Genomic DNA, 17,970 nt, shown 5'->3' with positions numbered 1-17,970 from the left:
AATGTCCTCTACTAAACACTTGTGGTACTAATGACAAAATATATTTTGAATCAATGCACAATTAATACTACTTCTTGCAAAGAATACTTCATTTCCACATTATTTTTGCTATTTCCCTACATTCAAAACTATTTTTTCCAAACAGATCAGGATGGTGTGAAATTCTTCCCTTCTTCCCAGCACAAGTTCTGCTAGTGTAGTTTATTGCCGAATAGGGATTTAAACCTGGCTATCCTCAAGCATTATGTGCTTAAGTGGGTTTTTTTTTTAATCTTAACTTTTACCTGAATAGAAAACTGATCTATACATGTCTGCTAACAAGTGAGCAACTGAATTGTGCCGTTTCATACAGAGTGACCACTAGGCCAATCTTGCACATATTTATACAAATGTCTCATTGTTTACGGGGGTTTACTCCCAGAAAATGTGCAAATGATTACAGTACAGGCTAAATTACATAATTAGCCATGGGAATAGGTATGGGGGATGGAGAACACATTTGGTCCCCAGCATTCCTATCTTGATACTAAAACTCTCCTGTCCATCTGTCTGTCGGATGGGCAAAAGTAAATAGTAGGGAAAGTAGGGAAGAGAAAACGGAAAGGAAAAGTGGGAGAAAGAAAAGGGGAAAAAGAAAAAAAAGGCATTGTCTTCTGACTCACTTTGGTGCAGTAGAATAAGGCATTAACATCAAACCTCAACTTTTTACTTTTACATAATTGTAAAGTAGCCATTTCTATAACAACAAACCTCTAATCGGTGAAACCCAAAAACAAAGTTTCATTTTTTTCCCACCTCAAGCACAAAGTCCAGAAGCGGTTTCCAACTAGAAATAAAAATATTTCTATTTTTTTCCTTGTTCGAAACAGACAATTTAGCCATCTCTGTTAACTTCATCAGTTTTTGCAGCCATTCATCCATTGTGGGGATCGAGGTGACCTTCCATTTCTGGGCATAAAGTAATCTTGCTGCCGTCAACATATATAACATCAGAGTTACACATTTTTTCCCAGGTTTTTTTCCATTAAACCCAAAAGAAAAGTGTCTGGTTTTCTCTTTATATTCACTTTTAAAAATTTTCTGTATGAACCCTACTCCAATATTTCTTTGCTTTATCACACATCCACCACAAATGATAAAAAGTCCCTTCTTTACATTTCCAACCTACCTCCCTTCCTTCCTCTCTTCCTCCAAAACTAACTAGGTGCCTTAGTAGCTAAGACACTGAGCTTGTTGATCAGAAAGGTCGGCAGTTTGGCGGTTTGAATCCCTAGTACAGGTCTCCTGCGTGAGCAGAGGGTTGGACTAGATGACTTCCAAGGCAGGGATGCTATTCAGCAGGTGTTCTGCCCCAGCTCCGGATTTCTGAGGATATTGACACACACCAACGGTCCTTATCAAATTTATTAAGTAGCAAGAATAAACAAGACCGGCAAAAGTTGGCAACCAGCCCAGAAAACAAGATATGATAAACCAAACTCTGATAAAAATACGAGCTGTTTTCAGCAAGAACGCACGAGCTGTGTGCAACTTAAATAGGCTAAGGGAGTGGCCAATTATCCTCAAGCCCTACTCTCGAGTAGACCTCTTCCTCCTGAGTAGCCACTCCTGCCTTTTGGCAGCCCTGCGTGCTCGAGCATTGAGGAGAGGCTCCTCCACTTCGCTCTCTCCACTTGAAGGAGTCTCTGGAAGTTCTGAAGGCCCTGGCTAAGTCTCTGCCTCTGGCACCACATCTTCTTCAGCCTCCTCGCTGGCCAACGCGAGCGCCAGCTGCGCAGGCTGCTGGCGCAACCCCACACCAGCCTCCTCGTTGTTGGGATCAGCCATGATCCACGCAGGCCGCTGGCAGGCCACAACAGCAGGTTCTGAAGAACCAGTACAGAAATGTTGAGTAGTTCGGAGAACCAGCAAATACCACCTCTGGCTGGCCCCAGAATGGGGTGGGAAGGGAGTTTTTGCAATATCCTTCCCCCAGGAGTGGGGAGGGAATGGGGATTTTGTAGTATCCTTCCCCTGGAGGAGGGAGGGAATGGAGTTTTTGCAGTATTCTTCCCCTGCCATGCCCACCAAGCCACGCCCACAGAACCGGTAGTAAAAAAACATTGAATTCCACCACTGCTCCAAGGTCCCTTCCAACTCTTTGTTACTGTTACTGACTTTGCTTAGCCGCCTAAGTGTTGCCTTTTATAAGGCTGAACTTTGATGGCATAACTTGGGCTTTCAGGATTGTTTCTCAGGCACCTCCTGCCTTTATTCCCACCTTATTTTTTGGGAAGAGAACACCACCGATGAAAATCACAATTTCGGTAGTATAATTTCAGGAGCTGGAGGGCTGCCAACAGGGTGATGATGGTCTGCTGACTCCTGATTAAAAGCAAACAAAGCCCAGGCCAGCTGGAATTGCAAGAAAGTGGGCTATAACTTGCACAAATAAATAAATTACTCAAAATGTAGGGCAAAAGTGGAGTGCCGGGGAAGAAATGACGAATTGAAGGTGGCTCTGCTAAAAGCAAAGCTGACAACCATAGCAGAATGAAGAGCTGGTTCTTCCTAATTCCTCTCCAGATAAAGAGAGAACTTGAGATCTCCCGTGTTTCAGACAGTTGCTTCTTGCAAGGAGACAGCAAGACAATGGTTTCCAGCCGGTTTAGAACACTGGGAAACAAGGGCAAGCAGTTTTCGCTCAAATGGCAGTCAGAACCTTTATGGACACTGGGTTTGCTTATTTCCTTTTATAATCACTTCTGGAAATTACTAGTTAATGGCTTTTCTATTATTAGAAACCTTTGGATCAACAGCTTTTAAAGCAGCACGTGTTTCCTTTAAACTTTGGCTAAAGAAGTTTTGAATAGAATAGAATGGAATGGAATGGAATAGAATAGAAATCCAGGAGAACTGGTAGTGGAAATTTTGAGTAGTTCAGAGAACCAGCAAATACTACCTCTGGCTGGCCCCAGAGCAGGGAGGGAATGGGGATTTTGCAGTATCCTTCCCCCGCCATGCCCACCAAGGCATGCCCACCAAGCCACACCACACCACGCCCACCAAGCCATACCCAGAGAACCGGTAGTAAAATAATTTGAATTTCACCATTGCCTGAGATTGATCTGAAAAGTGGATTTAAAAATTACAGGCTATAATATGGATATGGGAAAAAATGTTACACTAGCTGATGTCTTAATAATTAAAAAGGATATACAAATAACAAACAAAAAAAGTGACTTGGATAACTTTCCTATACTGGATTTACAAACGAGATCTATTCAAGCTTTTAAGAATTTTGTGAAAAGGCACAAAGAAAAAATGAAAACAAATCAAATTCTATGATATTATTTGAAGGACGTAAATTGAAGGATATTAGTTGAAGGGATTAAAGATCAAGATTGTTAAAAGGAAGGAATATAAAGTTTATTTATTTGATCAAGGTTAAAATAGATATGTTGTTATCTCTAGTGACTCTTAATGGACTTTGCTAATCAGGACGAGGCTCTAAGGATTTGTTTACAGATAAGAGATGACATATGGGAAAAAGATCATTTGTTGTATTTTAAGAAATGAGAAGTTACTAAAATTGTTTATCCTTGTTATGATGGAGTCATTTCTTTACATATCTATTTTTTACTATGTTTTTTCTTTTCCATACTTTCTAATTTTTATTTGTTTAGCTTATACTCATTTTTATCTTTTAAATTGTAATGTTTAATAAAATTACTATTAAAATAATGTACAGCAGAAGTAAAATGAGACATAGAATAGAGCATAAAAATGTTTTTGTCATTAAAGGTAAGATCTTAAAAATCAATCCACCAGCTGAGATAGTGAGAAGCACAAGTTGAGATTACAGTATATAACTTATTTTTCCACCTTGCTGCCGGGCTTCTGTATTTTATTGTGAAAGAACGGACAACCTTTTGACTATTTGTTGATTAACATCTCAAAAGGCAAATAAAATAGCTTGAGTATATTAAATACCTGAAGTCTGAGTAATCATGGTAGACTTCAAGAGTAATTGGTAAGGTCTGCAGAATTGCACTTCTCCTAATGAAACCTGGCCAAGAGAAATGCACGTGTCTGGGAAAGGAAGATAATGAGACAATGATAGAGAATGGGGTGAGAAATGACAAGCATGGGAAGGCAGGTTTAATGGGGGGTTATGGCGAAGGGTTTCAGGACAAAGATGGAAGAGTGGAGTTCGGGCTAGAACATGAATGAGAAAAGAGGACCTGAGGAAGAAAACAAGAAAGCAGAGAATTATATGAGAAACAAGGGAAATTACATCTGTATATGGCATATTCATTTCAGGACAGTTTCATCTTGAAATCTAGAAATGAAAGGAAAACTATTATGAGGAAAGAAAATATAAGTACCGTGTTTCCCCCAAAATAAGACCGGGTCTTATATTAATTTTTGCTCCAAAAGACGTATTATGGCTTATTTTCCGGTTAGGTCTTATTTTGGGGAAAATACAGCACTAAACGCCTCCGTCTGCTGACGATCTTAACTGGGGCTTATTTTTGGGGTAGGATTAGGGCTTATATTACGAGCATCCTGAAAAATCATGCAAGGGCTTATTTTCCGGTTGGGTCTTATTTTCAGGGAAACAGGGTAGGTTATAGGTTCAAGGTAAGAGAAGGTGAGAATAAGAAATAGATGAACCCTAGAATCTTGAGCAGGATTAAGGTTTTACAAGAGAGGGGTAAGATTAAGAGCATAATTTTGGGTTAGCAATTTAAGAGCAGCATCTTTGTGTAGTGAAGGAAGCTGCTTTGAAGGCTGGGAATTAAAATAAGTGACAATGGAGGTCCATGGGAACCTGGGGAAAGAATCATTCTCCTCCCGCCCTGCCCCCCAGACTATAACCTACTGATTCCATGAGTGTTACTACTAAGTGTATAGACATGGCTAATAGTCTGTAACAATCATTTGGGTTATTATCACATGATACTTTGCACATTTAAGTGAAATTAGAATGACACCAGACAACCTGCGATTCATCTTTTGAGAGATATTTCCTTATCTAACATAGACACAGAAAGACCACAAGAAAAAAAACAAAACCAGTGGTCGCAGGAGTGACTTCCAATTTTCTGCTGGCTTCCACATTGCCTTTGTCAGAAATCATGATAACACGACCACAGCAATTTCAGCAGTGTTGCAGTGCTCACCCGTTTGCCAAAACAACTGGTGTGAAGTTGCTGTCAGTTGTATAGGTGCAGGGGCCACAGAGGTGGGGGTGCCACACAACCTACAGGTTACGGTGAGGTGTAGGGAAGATGGCCCTGAAACAGCCACAATTTCCCCAAATTTCATTCCCATGGGAGTCATGAGTCCATGTAATCTGTAAATTAGTCCATTTGAGTTACCTTGCTTCAATAATGTATGCCCTATTATCTTCACATTTTGTCCAACTGAAGGTTACAGGAACAATATTTTAGCAGTAAAAAGATTATTCTATGCAATTCTGAAATCAGTTTGTTTTTCTCTTCTCTATTAATTTTTTAAAACAGAAATAACTGACTAGTATATCTTTTTAATTTAATTTGCATTTAAGCCCAGGAAAAGCCTCCTAGGTATTCAATCTGACTTCTGATGACTTCCTAATACAGAAAGTTTGCCATTTGCCTTCTGGATTTTTTATTTTTCAGCTCCCTTCCTAATTTATTGTCTTTTTAAAAATTTTTTCCTGGAATTCTCCATCCATATACTAAGCAGATCTGGCTGCTTAGGGGTTAAGTTATCAGTCAAGGTCATCTAAATGTTGCCGGGTGGCTTTCAAAAAGGGGCCTAAAATAAAAACCCAAATATGAATCTCTGTACTTAATCATATTCCCAATCCTTCTCAAAATTAAAGAACTTTACTTTAGGTTCAGTGAAACCATGAAAACAGCCCACCTCATTTGAAGAGCCGAACCCGCGCTTATGGCTGTTTATTGGCTAATAAACTTGGCTACTTTTGCCTCAGCAAGGGTCACTATCCCCTTCCCAACTTTCGCTTCCCAACAACTCGCCACGGAGACGACTCTGCATTTCAGGCTGGCTGGCTGAACCGTTTAGCCTTTGTATTTCGACGGCAAGATGAACGACGGCGACAAAATCAGCAAAAAACAAAACAAAACCCAACAACCCTCCCTTGGCGTTTAAGGTAGCGCTTTGCCTTTTTTTTTTTTTTTTTTTGCCTTCTCTCCGGGTGCGATGCACCGCGGGAGAATCGGGAGTCTCAAAATACGCCTTTGGCACAAAGCGCCCGCCGGGGAAAATCTCCTTTTCCTGCTAGCTTCCCGCTCCCTTTCTTTCTTTTCTTTTTTTCCACGCCTGGAATTCGGGGATCGTCGAGAGCTTTTCGGAAGACTCCGCGCTCCTCCGACCTCTCCTGGTCTACTGAAGAGGCGCCGCTTTCTCCTTTCCCGGAGGCCCCCAGCAAATAGTTGCGCGGGGAGCGAGGCGAAGAGGGCGCTCGCAGAAAGCATCCTCCGCTGAGCCTCAAGGACCTCCCCGTTCCCTGGGGTCGGGGGGGGGGGGTTCTCGCCTCTCTCTCTCCCGCCTAAGTCTTCCCTCGGCAGCCACCCAGCCGCCGTCAAGAGCACACCCTTTCTCCTCCCCCTCCCCGGCTTCCCTTGCGCTCTCGGCACGCACGCACCGACGGAGGGAAGTGAATGGGGAATCAAGAGGCTGGAGTGCGCGGCAAGTGGCTGCTCCTTACAAATGAGCCTCCAGGCAGCTTTATCTCCCCACCCTCTCCCGGCCGAAAGAGGAGGGGCGGCGAAATGTGGCCGCTCGCTGCGTCGGAGGAGAAGAGGGGAGGAGGGGATTTGTGGGGGGGGGGGAGAGAAGAGGAGCAGTGGCCCGTGCGCGCCTCTTGTTCCCGGTGTGATTTGCAGCCAATCATCAGTAGGTGTCCACATCCCCGCATCCTCCTCACCTCCTCGGCGCTGCGGAGCCTTCTCACTCCTCGCACCCCCCCCCCACCTCCCCCGTTCCCCTCCGCCTCCTCGCTTCCTTCCCCTCCTCCTGCAACCACACACACGCAGGCACGCACAAACAGCGAGGGGGAGAGCGAGTCCCCCCGGCTGCCACCCTCCCTCCATCGCACACAGCGACAGGAGAGACGGACGGAGCGCAGCGCGCAGGGAGAGACCACCGAGCACCGCCGCCGCCGCCAAGCGCTCTCACACATTCATGCGCGCACACACACACACACACACTCACCCACACATTCAGTGCCTGCTCTTCCCTCTTCCCCCTCCCTTCCCTCCGCCTTTCTCTGCAACCAGAAAAAAAGAGGCACTTACAGGTATTTGCTTAGTGGATCGGAGTCTTTATTTCTTTCCCACCAAGCCTCCCCACCCCCAACCCGCATCACCGCCCTGTACAGTTTGTTTACAAGTATCAAAGTTGTAATTGAGGAGCGGCCAAAGAAAGACACCTCGGGATATTTTTCTTTTCTGTGTGTTTTTTTTTTTTACCCTCTCCTTTGTGTTAGGGAGTGATGTGCAACTAAATAAAGACAAGCAGGCGGGTTAAACGTCTTGCAAATCCAAGCCCCCAGTCCCCCCCAAAACACAGAGACTGGTAAGTGATTGTTTTTGGTTCTTTCTTTCTTCCTTCCTTTCTCTCTTCCCCCTTCCCCCCTTCATGCGCGCTCTTTCGCTCCCTCTCTTTTCCGCCTCTTGGACCGCTGGGATTGTTAAAGTAGATGAATGCTAAGCTTCAGCAATAAAAGGCGCTGCTCTATTAATTTATTAATTAATCTGCACCAGCCCCTCCTCCTGAATGTTAAATATGACCTTTGATCTCTCTGTCTGTAGCAGAACAGAAATGCAGTATTGAACATGAACAGTCACATTGATTTAAACAGTGAGAGAATCGTGGATTCTGAGCTGCTTTTAATTTTCTTTTTAATCTGGCTATAGTTTTAATATTGAAAAAAAAAAATCAATAGCTGCGCTTTAGACTTCTCTCGCGCTCCAGAGATAACATCGATTAAACAATAATGACATGGTTGGTGGCACCATTATATTTTTTCCCCCTCGTTTCTGGTAGCCATAAACCTAAGGAGATTTGGCGGCGGTGGGGGGTGGGCTGCTGGGGTGAGAGAAGAGGTTGGAATTGTAGGAAAGAGGTTTGTGAAAGCAAAGCCACTTTAAGGCTGTGAAAAATAGAGCATGAACGTGCAGTCTCCATAGCCTGCCCCCCCCTTTACATTCAACATTAGAACCTTTTACCAATCCAGCACTTTATCTAACCCTTAACCAACAAAGCGACTTCTATTAAATACTTGCTATAGTTTCCTTTAAAATAGTGGGTTTTTTTTTAAAGTATTCTATTATGCATGGTGACCTGCAATCCTGTTTGTGTGTGGGAATAGTAGGATTTGCCACCAAATCCCTCCAGGGAGCAATGTTTTTTTTTTTTCTCCTTTTCTTTTTCCTGCTGTGAAAATGCAAAGGTGGCTGTGTTCTCATTAAAGGCTTTTAGCATTCAAGGGTGCAGACTGACCTCCTAGTCTAACAAGACTGAGGTGTGTTTTCTTACCTTTGCTTTCCTTTCCTCTTGATTAGTTTCCCCAACCATAGGGTTTTTTTTTAGTAAGGTTCAGCTAGATGTCTGTGTGCTTTTGTAGCTGGTAGGTTGGGCTAGATATAGTTCATTGGTCTAATTATGATAGTAATTAGTATAATTGATAAGTACTTTTCACCTGTAGGAATGGTGTGAAAACTGTTTTAGGCCCTCCAGGCTGTCTCAGCATTTAATTTACAATACTGTAAAAAAAATCCTGTTTTTTTATATACATACATATCTACAGTATATTTAAAAAAATTCATATATATATATATATATATATATATATATATATGCTTTCTTTTACTTTCTAAATATTGCAACTCGGTCTGATCTGCAAACTAAAATCCTCCCAACAATTATTTTAAGTATGACTTGGGAGTGATAAACACTATAATATCTTCCAGCCTATAGATTGTTGTATTACACTGAACAGGTAATGTTCAGCCTTCACAAACCTTTAAGAATAGCACTTCCAGTCTCTATGAGGTGGCATATGCATATTTTTAAATGAACATAAACCTGGGTTCCATGCTTAACTTGATTGATAAATTAACCCATAAATTACTCAAAAAACGGTTGGGTTCACACAACACCCAATGCCATAAAAAAACTAATGAAGGTTAAAGCTAACAAAACTTTGCTGACCCTCTTTAAATGTGTCATAAACATACAAATTTATTCCTCATATACATCCACAGGTATGGACCTGTGCAAAGAACAGAGAGCCTGTTGTCTGCAGCCTTCCTGACTGGAGATTAAACCTGTTTAGGAACCGATCAGGGTTTAGTTGCGAGGCGTGAGGTTGGCCCCTGGGAAATTGCTTTCCTATCTATTACTCTGGTGTTTAATTTCTGGCTAAGAAGGGCATCGTCTTTGAGACGTCTGGCACCAATTCTGCTGAGACCCAGACCCAAAGGACAAAAGTGGCAGCTAACAAACCTCTCCAGGTTCCAGTATATCAAGATCTGTGCAGCTCTACCCCACTGAGGAAGGAGGGGAGGCTCCGAGGGGCACAGGGGGAAGCCTTGCCATACTTTTTGTTATTTTTAACCCCTGGAGGATACTCGTTTTCCCCTCTCCTGTACTCCTATTTGATACTTTCCTCCGGCAATCCGGCTTGTTCCCACCTTCCCTAACGTTCAAGATGCCCTCCGGTTAGAGGATTTGGAGCCTCTCGCCACCCATCATTTGCATGTGTTTAGCCCTCCAATTGCCCTTTCTCCCTTGGCATTTGTCGGCCCTTCCCTCCCTCCCTCTCCTTCCCCTCCCCCGCCATTCTCAGCTATTAAAGCGGGCAAGAGAGGGTAGCCCGCCCGCGGGAGGAGGAGGGGGAGGGGAGGGAGAAGGGGGAGGAGGCTGCGGTGGCCGGATCATGTCTTTATTGATTGTTATGCAAATGGGTTGCAATGACTGATGTACGCCTCTTCTCTGCGTGTCTTGTGGATCTTTTTTTAACCGAACCAAAACAAAAGCACACAAACGCAGCGGGATCCCCGCCCTCTCCCCAGCCTTCCTCCTCCTCCTCCCACCACCCTCCGCCTCCCCCCCCCCAACTCTTTGGCGTAGACCTTTTCCGAAATGACTCTCTTTATTTCCAGTGGCGACGGTGCCCGGGCTTGAGAATGCCAAGGAAGAGCCGGCTGCCTGAGACTTCGCCGTCTGGAGAGATGCCCCCGCAAGAGGATTAGAGGATATCGCTTCCCCCCCTTCCCTTCCCCTCCCTTCGACCCCTCCGGCCACCCAGCCCCCGTCTCCGCCCCCCCGACGGCTCCAGTGGCCCTCCTCCCGGCCCTGCCCTTCCCTCCCCTGGCCCTCCCCGGACCCCCCTTCCTCTCCTCCTCCTCCTCCTCCTTCCCTCCCACCCTGTTGCCCCAAGCCCACCCGCACCCCTTGGGCACCATGAACACCAACGTGTGCGTGGAGACGGGGCCCAACCCGGAGGCGCCGGGGCTGCCCAAGGAGAACCACCTGCCCGACGGCGCCCTCAACAGCCTTGTGGATTACAACTCGGAGATGGAGCGCTACCGCTCCTTCGCCACCTTCTACAAGACCAACGGCGGGGCCTTCCCTCAGGCGGCCAAGATCGCGCGCATCACCACCCCCATTTTTCCCACCGCCGCCGCCGCCGCCGCCGCACGCATCGGCATGTCCCCCTGGAACTGCGACACGGCCACGGCGGCCGCCGCCACCGCCATGCTGTGGGGCAGCGGCGCAGGAGGCGGGGGCGCAGGCGTCGGCGGGCCTAACCCGGCGGCCGCCGCGGCAGGCGGCGTGGCCCGGAAAGCAGCTGCCGTCGCCGCCGCCGCCGCCGCCTCGTCGGTCGCCGCGCCGCCGCCGCCGTCGGCTTCCTCGCCCGCCTCTTCTCTGCACGCCGCCGGCAGGAGCGGCGGCGGCGGCGGCGGGAGTTTGCACCATCGGAACGAGTCCCAGCGGCTCGGCAAGCCTGGCTGCGCGCCATCCGAGCAGCCCTCGTTGCAAATGGCCAATAATAATTTCCTCTCCACCTTAGCCCCGGAACACTGCAGACCTTTGGCTGGGGACTGCATGAACAAGCTCAAATGCGGCGCCGCTGAAGCAGAGATAATGAATCTCCCCGAGCGCGTGGGGACTTTTTCCGCTATCCCGGCTTTAGGGGGCATCTCATTACCTCCCGGGGTCATCGTCATGACAGCCCTGCACTCCCCCGCAGCAGCCTCGGCAGCCGTCACAGACAGCGCGTTTCAAATTGCCAATCTGGCAGACTGCCCGCAGAGCCATTCCTCCGCCTCTTCGTCGTCCTCCTCCTTGGGAGCCGCCGGAGGAGGGGGAGGAGGCGGGGGTGGTGGTGGAGGAGGAGGAGGGGGCGGCAGCGGCGGCGCGGGAGGAGGAGGAGGGGGCGGCGGCAACCCAGCCAAGAAGAAGAGGAAAAGGTGTGGGGTCTGCGTGCCCTGCAAGAGGCTCATCAACTGTGGAGTCTGCAGCAGTTGCAGGAACCGCAAAACGGGACACCAGATCTGCAAATTTAGGAAATGTGAAGAGCTAAAGAAAAAACCTGGCACTTCGCTAGAGGTCAGAGGAGATGATTTCTTTCTTCCCAGCCTCCCGCCGTCCCTCGTGAACCCCCTTCCCCCACCTCTTCAGTGCTTCTTGTCTAGTTTCAAGATGCAGCATCCCTTTTCCGAAGCCTCCTTCAGGTTGTGAAGAGGGGGGGGCAGCCTTCCCTCCTCGCCCCCCCTCCCCCACTTGGTTGCCTCTCCGTAGTACTGTGCACAAAACATAGCCACACGTCCTCAGCCTTGGGGGTTGGGGGGGGGGAGGAATGGGGGTTGGATTTGGACTGCTCTGGACCCCGGTTTTGGAGGAAGGGGGAGTGAGGAGGCCGGCCCTCTGCAATAAAAACCTGGCCGGGGCCTTGGGGCGTTTTGTTTGGGTTTTTTTTCGACAGGCAGGAATATCCGGAAAGTTGGTCTAAATGGGATTTGGAAAGGAAAAAAAAAATGCCACGAAATCGCTCAATTCCCGAGGGGATTTTTTCCCCCCATCCTTTATAATCATTACACGAAGATTTCTTCTACTCTTTCTCTTTTTTTTTAAATACACATTCCCAAGTTGTATATTACAAGTAAATCGATTGGAATCTATGGTCTATATTTTTATCTGTTACTTCAAGGTGTGTTGTTTGGTGACATGTAAATTATTTTTACTTAATGTGAAAGTAATGGTGAAGGGCATTTTTTTTTTAAAAAAAGAAAGTCCAAACGCTTTAGTAGTCATGAAACTTTTTAAGTTCTAAAATAACTTTGGCAGTATAGTGGATCCTTTCCTTCCTTATTTGCTGTGTAGATTTTGCTCTGTTTGAAAATTAGGGAGTTTACTTTTCTAAAGCTGATTCCACATCTTAAAATGGTCCTACATTCATCTAAAATGAAGAACTAGGTAATTTGGGGGTTGTTTTTTGATAATTTATTACAAGAAAACAATTGGTGAAGAAGTTAGCCAAGCATACCAAAAGTAATACTTTGGATATGATACATCCTTACCAAAAATAGCCCTTTGTAGTATATTTTACAATCTGATAAAGAATATGAGTATTTGTGCTTGAAATGTATATGCATTTATTTTTTAAAAACTCAGAATTGACAATGTATCATAGACCAGAAAAGGTCTTCAAGTTTAGTAGACTTTAAAAAAGTAAAAGGGATATTCTGGATTTTCAGTTCATGTATTTAGTTTAGCAGTCAAAGAAAAAAAAACATGTAAAATGATTAATAGCATTATTTTTAGATGGAAGAAAAGAGAGGAAAGACTTGTAATGATTTAAACCTTGTGATTATTAAAACTATAGTATTACCAGGTAGATGAATCTATCAGATGAGTGTGTTTGATTTGAGAAATAAAGTTCTTTATGGAACTTTAAGATGTAAGCTGAAATTAGCAACTCAGAGTTGCAGCTGTCATTAACAGGAGTTAACTTATACATGGATTTTTTAAAAAATTGTGTTAAAGTTACTACTAAGTTTAGCATTTCATTTAGAAAAAATAGGGAGGGAAAGGAAAGCACTTGAGTGATACTATTTTTTCTTCTTCCCTTGCAAAATTGAACTATCCTTTTGGAAAGTTTAATGACTTATTCCTCATATATTTTCCATAGCTGCTTATTGTGCATATATGCTAATCCAATATCACATTGATGCAACAGTCTCTACAGACTATATTTCAGCTGGTAAAAATCAGTTATATATAAATGTACCTGTTATTTTTGGTTGCAAACACTCCTGTTTATTTCATAGAACATTACCAAGAATGTATATTGTGATTTTTACAATAAACAGTAAATGCTGAATTTGAACACTAAACCATAACTAAAAATGATAACTTTTTTCTGTTCCTGGGTGCATTAAGTGTACTCTCTTGCACAGTTTTCCAATACTCCTCTTTAAAAACCAATCTTGATTTTGCTAATTAGTTATAAGCAAGGAAAGACTGCAGTTCTCAGTATGTTTACCAGGGATATATTTCTTAAAAATACCAAGGTATACTTGAAAACTAATTGGATAGGATAAAGCTGACTGCCCTATTCAGTCTAACAAAATGGTATCTTGTGTTGCTTTAAACAGATATCCCACCTTTGCACAGAAGTAAATCACACTAGAACTGTTTTTATGACTGCACTGCTAACTAGCCAAGCATATTTTAGATTAACTGATTGCATGAACTAAGGCTATATGGTTAGTTTATAGTTCAGTTTATTATACAAATCCAGACAATGAGATTAAGTCATTAAATCATAACTTAATTTACTGTGGATTAGTGTCTTATACAAAGTGTTTACTTTCAAGCAAGTTAGTGCCAGATTTCAACCTTAGCAGTTAACTGGATAATTTCTGAGCAAATGGCATGTTTCTAAGCTTGTATTTGCTGAGAATCTTAAAATTCAGGAGAGGAAAAAATATTTACCAAAGAAAACTTCCTTCATCAACTTCTTCCAAATATTGTCCTTCTGTCCATTTAAGGGAAAACTAGCATTAGTAGGAAGTCTGTAGAGATTCTTAGTCATCCAGGTCATGGTTATCCCAATGATGTTTTTTCAGGAGGCAACTTGGACTTTCGTCCAAGAAGTGAAACATCTTCAAAAGAAAAAACAAGAAAGTCCAGTTGCCTCCTGAAAAAGCATCTTTGGGATAACATTAGCAGCAAAATTAGAAGAAAAAGTTGAACCTTCTCATAGTTCTCTGCATGCGTGCCTTTGATTTCTGCAAGGGTATCACAAAGGAAAGTTGTGGCTGAGATGCTATGTTAGCCTTAGATCATCTGTTTCCATCCTCCACTGCAGCCTATAGATTGATGGAGTTGATAAGCTTTTGTCTGATGCGATATGGCTCCTATATCCTTAAGAATTTTGGATTGAGTTCAAAGTTCATTTTCATCAGTGCATCTGTCTTAACATTTACAGCCCTATCTGAAACATTTACAGCCCTATCCGAAACAAATACTAAAATCCTGTTGACTTCCACTCTTTTTCTCAAAAAGTAAGTTAGACTCATAGCTGTAAAGTGCAATGATTAAATAATGGTTGATAATGAACATACAGACACTGCCCTGTCAATAAACGGGTGAAGGGGTGGGAAAGAGATATATGTAAGAGAAAATAGCATTCATGAATGAGTCTGTAAGCACATTTTTCCTGACAAAGAAGTTCTGCATCTTTAAACGTTTCCTGGACGTGTGTATGAGATAATTGCGCCACAGTTGTGGCCAGCAAAATACATATCACTACAGTTGAAAACATCCTCACTTTTTAGTTACTTGTTTCTTTGTTGTATACAAGCACATGTGCAGGTATATATATATATATAGATAGGTAATTCATGTAACGTAGCATCACAAAATAGCAACTTCAGTTTTAGTATACATTAATGTGCTGTGTAGAGACAGTCTACAGCTAGCTCAACATCTTGTGTGAACCTCCAAAACTGAATCTATTAAGTCAGCTATGGTTTATTTAAACGTGGGGAACTATGTTGCAGAAACACAATCCTGAGCTGCAGTTTCCCAATTTTGAAAAACAAATCTCTGCAGATTTCAATCTATTTCAGTCTAAATAACGGCAGTCATTTTCAAATTAGAAAGAAGTCCAAATTTAGCCATTGTCTGTTGAAATTAGAATTTTCCACTTACTGTTTCTTTTCTTTTTGTCCCACTACCCATTTTTATTGAGCGGTAAAGACAGAGCACAATTGTCCAAGACACATAAAGAACTATACCTCCAATATTAAAACAATAAATTGGAAGCCTGTCGAAAGTTGGCAGAGCATATATGACTAAACTGATGCTTCCCTTGTTTCAGACAGGAAGAGAAAGTTGGAGTGACTTGGTGTCTCTGTCCACAGGTAGCCTGGTAACAAGTCATCGCAGTCTAGAGGGGCTCCTGATTTGAACAAATTCAGAACCAGAACCAGTTCTCTTTCTGTTTACAAATATGAACATTTTCCTAAAAAAAGAGTAAAAGCAATTCTTACTCAGGATAGTCCTTTACTTAACAACAGTTCATTTAGTGACTGTTTGAAGTTACAATGGCAATGGAAAAATGGATTGTATGACAGTTTTTCACACGACCATTGCAGCGTCTCCATGGTCATGTGATCAAAATTGAATATGGCAACTGACTCACATTTATGATGGTTCTGGTGGCCCAGGGTCAAGTAATCACCTTTTGCAACCTTATAACAAGCACAAGTCAATGGGGAAGCCAGATTCACTTAACAACCATGTTACTAACTTAACAACTGCAATGATTCACTTAACTGTGGCAAGAAAGTTTATAAGATGGGGCAAAATTCACTTAACAACCATCTCATTTAGCAACATAAATTTTGGGCTCAATTGGAGTTGTACGTTGAGGACTACTTGTAGTCACATGCCAACAAAAATCAGCTACTTGACGTCTGAATTACATTTGAATGAAATGTTGCTTGCATCCTAGCTTTTTAAAAAATAACACTCCTTTTTTCTTATGTGAAAGCTCACCCAAAGAACACTTTGATCGCTTGGTTTTTTCCATAAAAAAAGGCATTCTATAACAATATAAAATGTCCATGCATGCAAGCAATACTAGTAAATATACAAACTAAAGATGGATGTCACACACAGCTCTATGCATTCACACCCATCCACAGCATTCATTTAGTTATGGTATGTTTAAAAAAGCATAATCATTATTTATCCAGGGAGAGTACTTATTTTTTCCCCATTAGTGTACATTAATATAATTCCTTCTGTAAATTATAGACTGAAGGGCATGGCTCACTATCGCCTCTTTCATGCAGTGAAAAACCAAAGGGGATTTTGCATAACATCCATCTTCATGCTTTTTGCTTCCCAAACCTGCTTCTATGGAGCAGAGAAAGGCAATCCAGGCTTGGTTTTAAATATTTCAAAACTGATCTCTGGAACTAAACACTGTCTTCCTGTTGAGCTTCTATATTAAATATAGCTTAACTGTCCTACTCTTTAGTTTCCCTTTCATTGGACCTCATTACTGTTATTAAGGCCTTCACCATGACCAAATAGTTATATACTACAATTTATTTTTCATTCTAATTATACTGAGAAATAGTTTCATGTTATGCTCCAGATATCTTCCGGTGATCCATTGGTACTTAGCTTTCAAGTCTGAACAGAAATTCCTGGGTGTTGTGTGTGTTGAAATAATGTTAGTAGTTATAAATTATCCTTAAAACTTTCACACTTGAAGAGCTGATAGCTAAAATTCAGCTTACTAAGAGAAATGGAAGCAGCCATAGAATCTGTCCTTAAGAAAAGGACATCAAAAGAGGTTATATGGTTGGCAATGAACTGTTTTTCCTTGGAAAAAGGATGTTGACAATGTGAGGCCACTGAGCTGTATGGATAGTGATCAGTTATAAAGAGATACTTTCATCTTTTGGTTTTCTGTAATTGTAGATTACATTGTTCCATGACACTCAGCTATATAGGGAGATTGTTTTATGAATAATAGACTGGTAATATGATTTAAAATAGCTACAGGAAAGTCAGCAGAAAAAAACTGGTGTGCTCTCTGGTTCTTACTCTATTGGATACCAAGAAAAATAATCAACCATTATACTCAAATTAGGTTTTTTTTCCTCATCTTGCATTACATACAACCATATAATTGTTAAGTTATTAACCTTTATCCATAACCTTATGATTAACCTTACCATAACTTGTTCCAATTGATAAAAGCTTTATTGGGGGAAAGTGTATTTCTATCATTTTTGGGGTCTGATTCATTCAGGAGAGGGAGGGATTCATGTTTTTATTATTGAAGATGAATACGTGCCATAAAAATTGTTTTTATTGTTACTATTATTATTTATCAGTCACAAAGCAAAACCGTGTTTTCTGTTGTGCATTTTTAGCTACAAATTTTATTGTAACGAGGTAAATGTGGGTTTTTTTAACAATGTGTTCATTTTTCACCAATATACATTATATATTATAACAATATAGGACTGCTTAAATCAGAGGTAGATAGCATTATTTCAGATTTTACTAAACATATGCACATCTTCCACTTCAGTAGGTATTCTTTTTTTTAAAAAGTGTGATTTATTCACCCTAAACTTTGACTTCATTGGTAAATTTACCCAAATCATTATTCAGATGTTATGGAGCCATGAGAATTTTATTTATGGCTTTGAATGTTCTGAAGTGTGGGGAGAATTGAAGATTTCTGAGTGAGGCAGCTGGTAATATCAGACCAAATAGATTAAATGACAGGAACAGATCTATAGGCTCTCTGCTGATCAGCTGTTGCAATGCCCCCCTGATTTTTAACTTATTTAGAGAACTTGATATTCATTTAAAGAGAATTGAAATTTGATCTCCAGACACTTTTTAACTTCAACAGTGCAGTGTTTATTGTTT

General features: G+C 42.4%; 1 protein-coding gene across 5 annotated transcripts in view; it reads left to right on the top strand.

The window, feature by feature from the left end:
* The first annotated feature begins 3,153 nt into the window (after nucleotides 1–3,153).
* Nucleotides 3,154–17,970, top strand: part of CXXC4 (CXXC finger protein 4) — a 75,749-nt gene continuing 60,932 nt past the window's right edge. Inside the window, exons 1-3 of one of the 5 annotated variants that reach the window (XM_087875415.1) lie at nucleotides 3,154–6,888; nucleotides 7,481–7,569; nucleotides 10,161–13,397. In XM_087875415.1, the coding sequence (XP_087731541.1) occupies nucleotides 10,462–11,742 (1,281 nt within the window). In that variant the 5' untranslated portion in view covers nucleotides 3,154–6,888; nucleotides 7,481–7,569; nucleotides 10,161–10,461 and the 3' untranslated portion in view covers nucleotides 11,743–13,397. Of the gene's footprint in view, nucleotides 7,570–10,160; nucleotides 13,398–17,970 lie in introns of those variants that run through there. The other 4 variants (XM_034442211.2, XM_060686934.2, XM_034442215.3 and 1 more) reach the window with 4 other exon arrangements.

Source organism: Pantherophis guttatus, chromosome 8 (assembly GCF_059756535.1).
Source record: "Pantherophis guttatus breed Tessera chromosome 8, ASM5975653v1, whole genome shotgun sequence".
Lineage (NCBI taxonomy): Eukaryota > Metazoa > Chordata > Lepidosauria > Squamata > Colubridae > Pantherophis > Pantherophis guttatus.
Note: the sequence above shows the minus strand (reverse complement) of the source record. Positions and strands in the feature narration are given on the sequence as shown.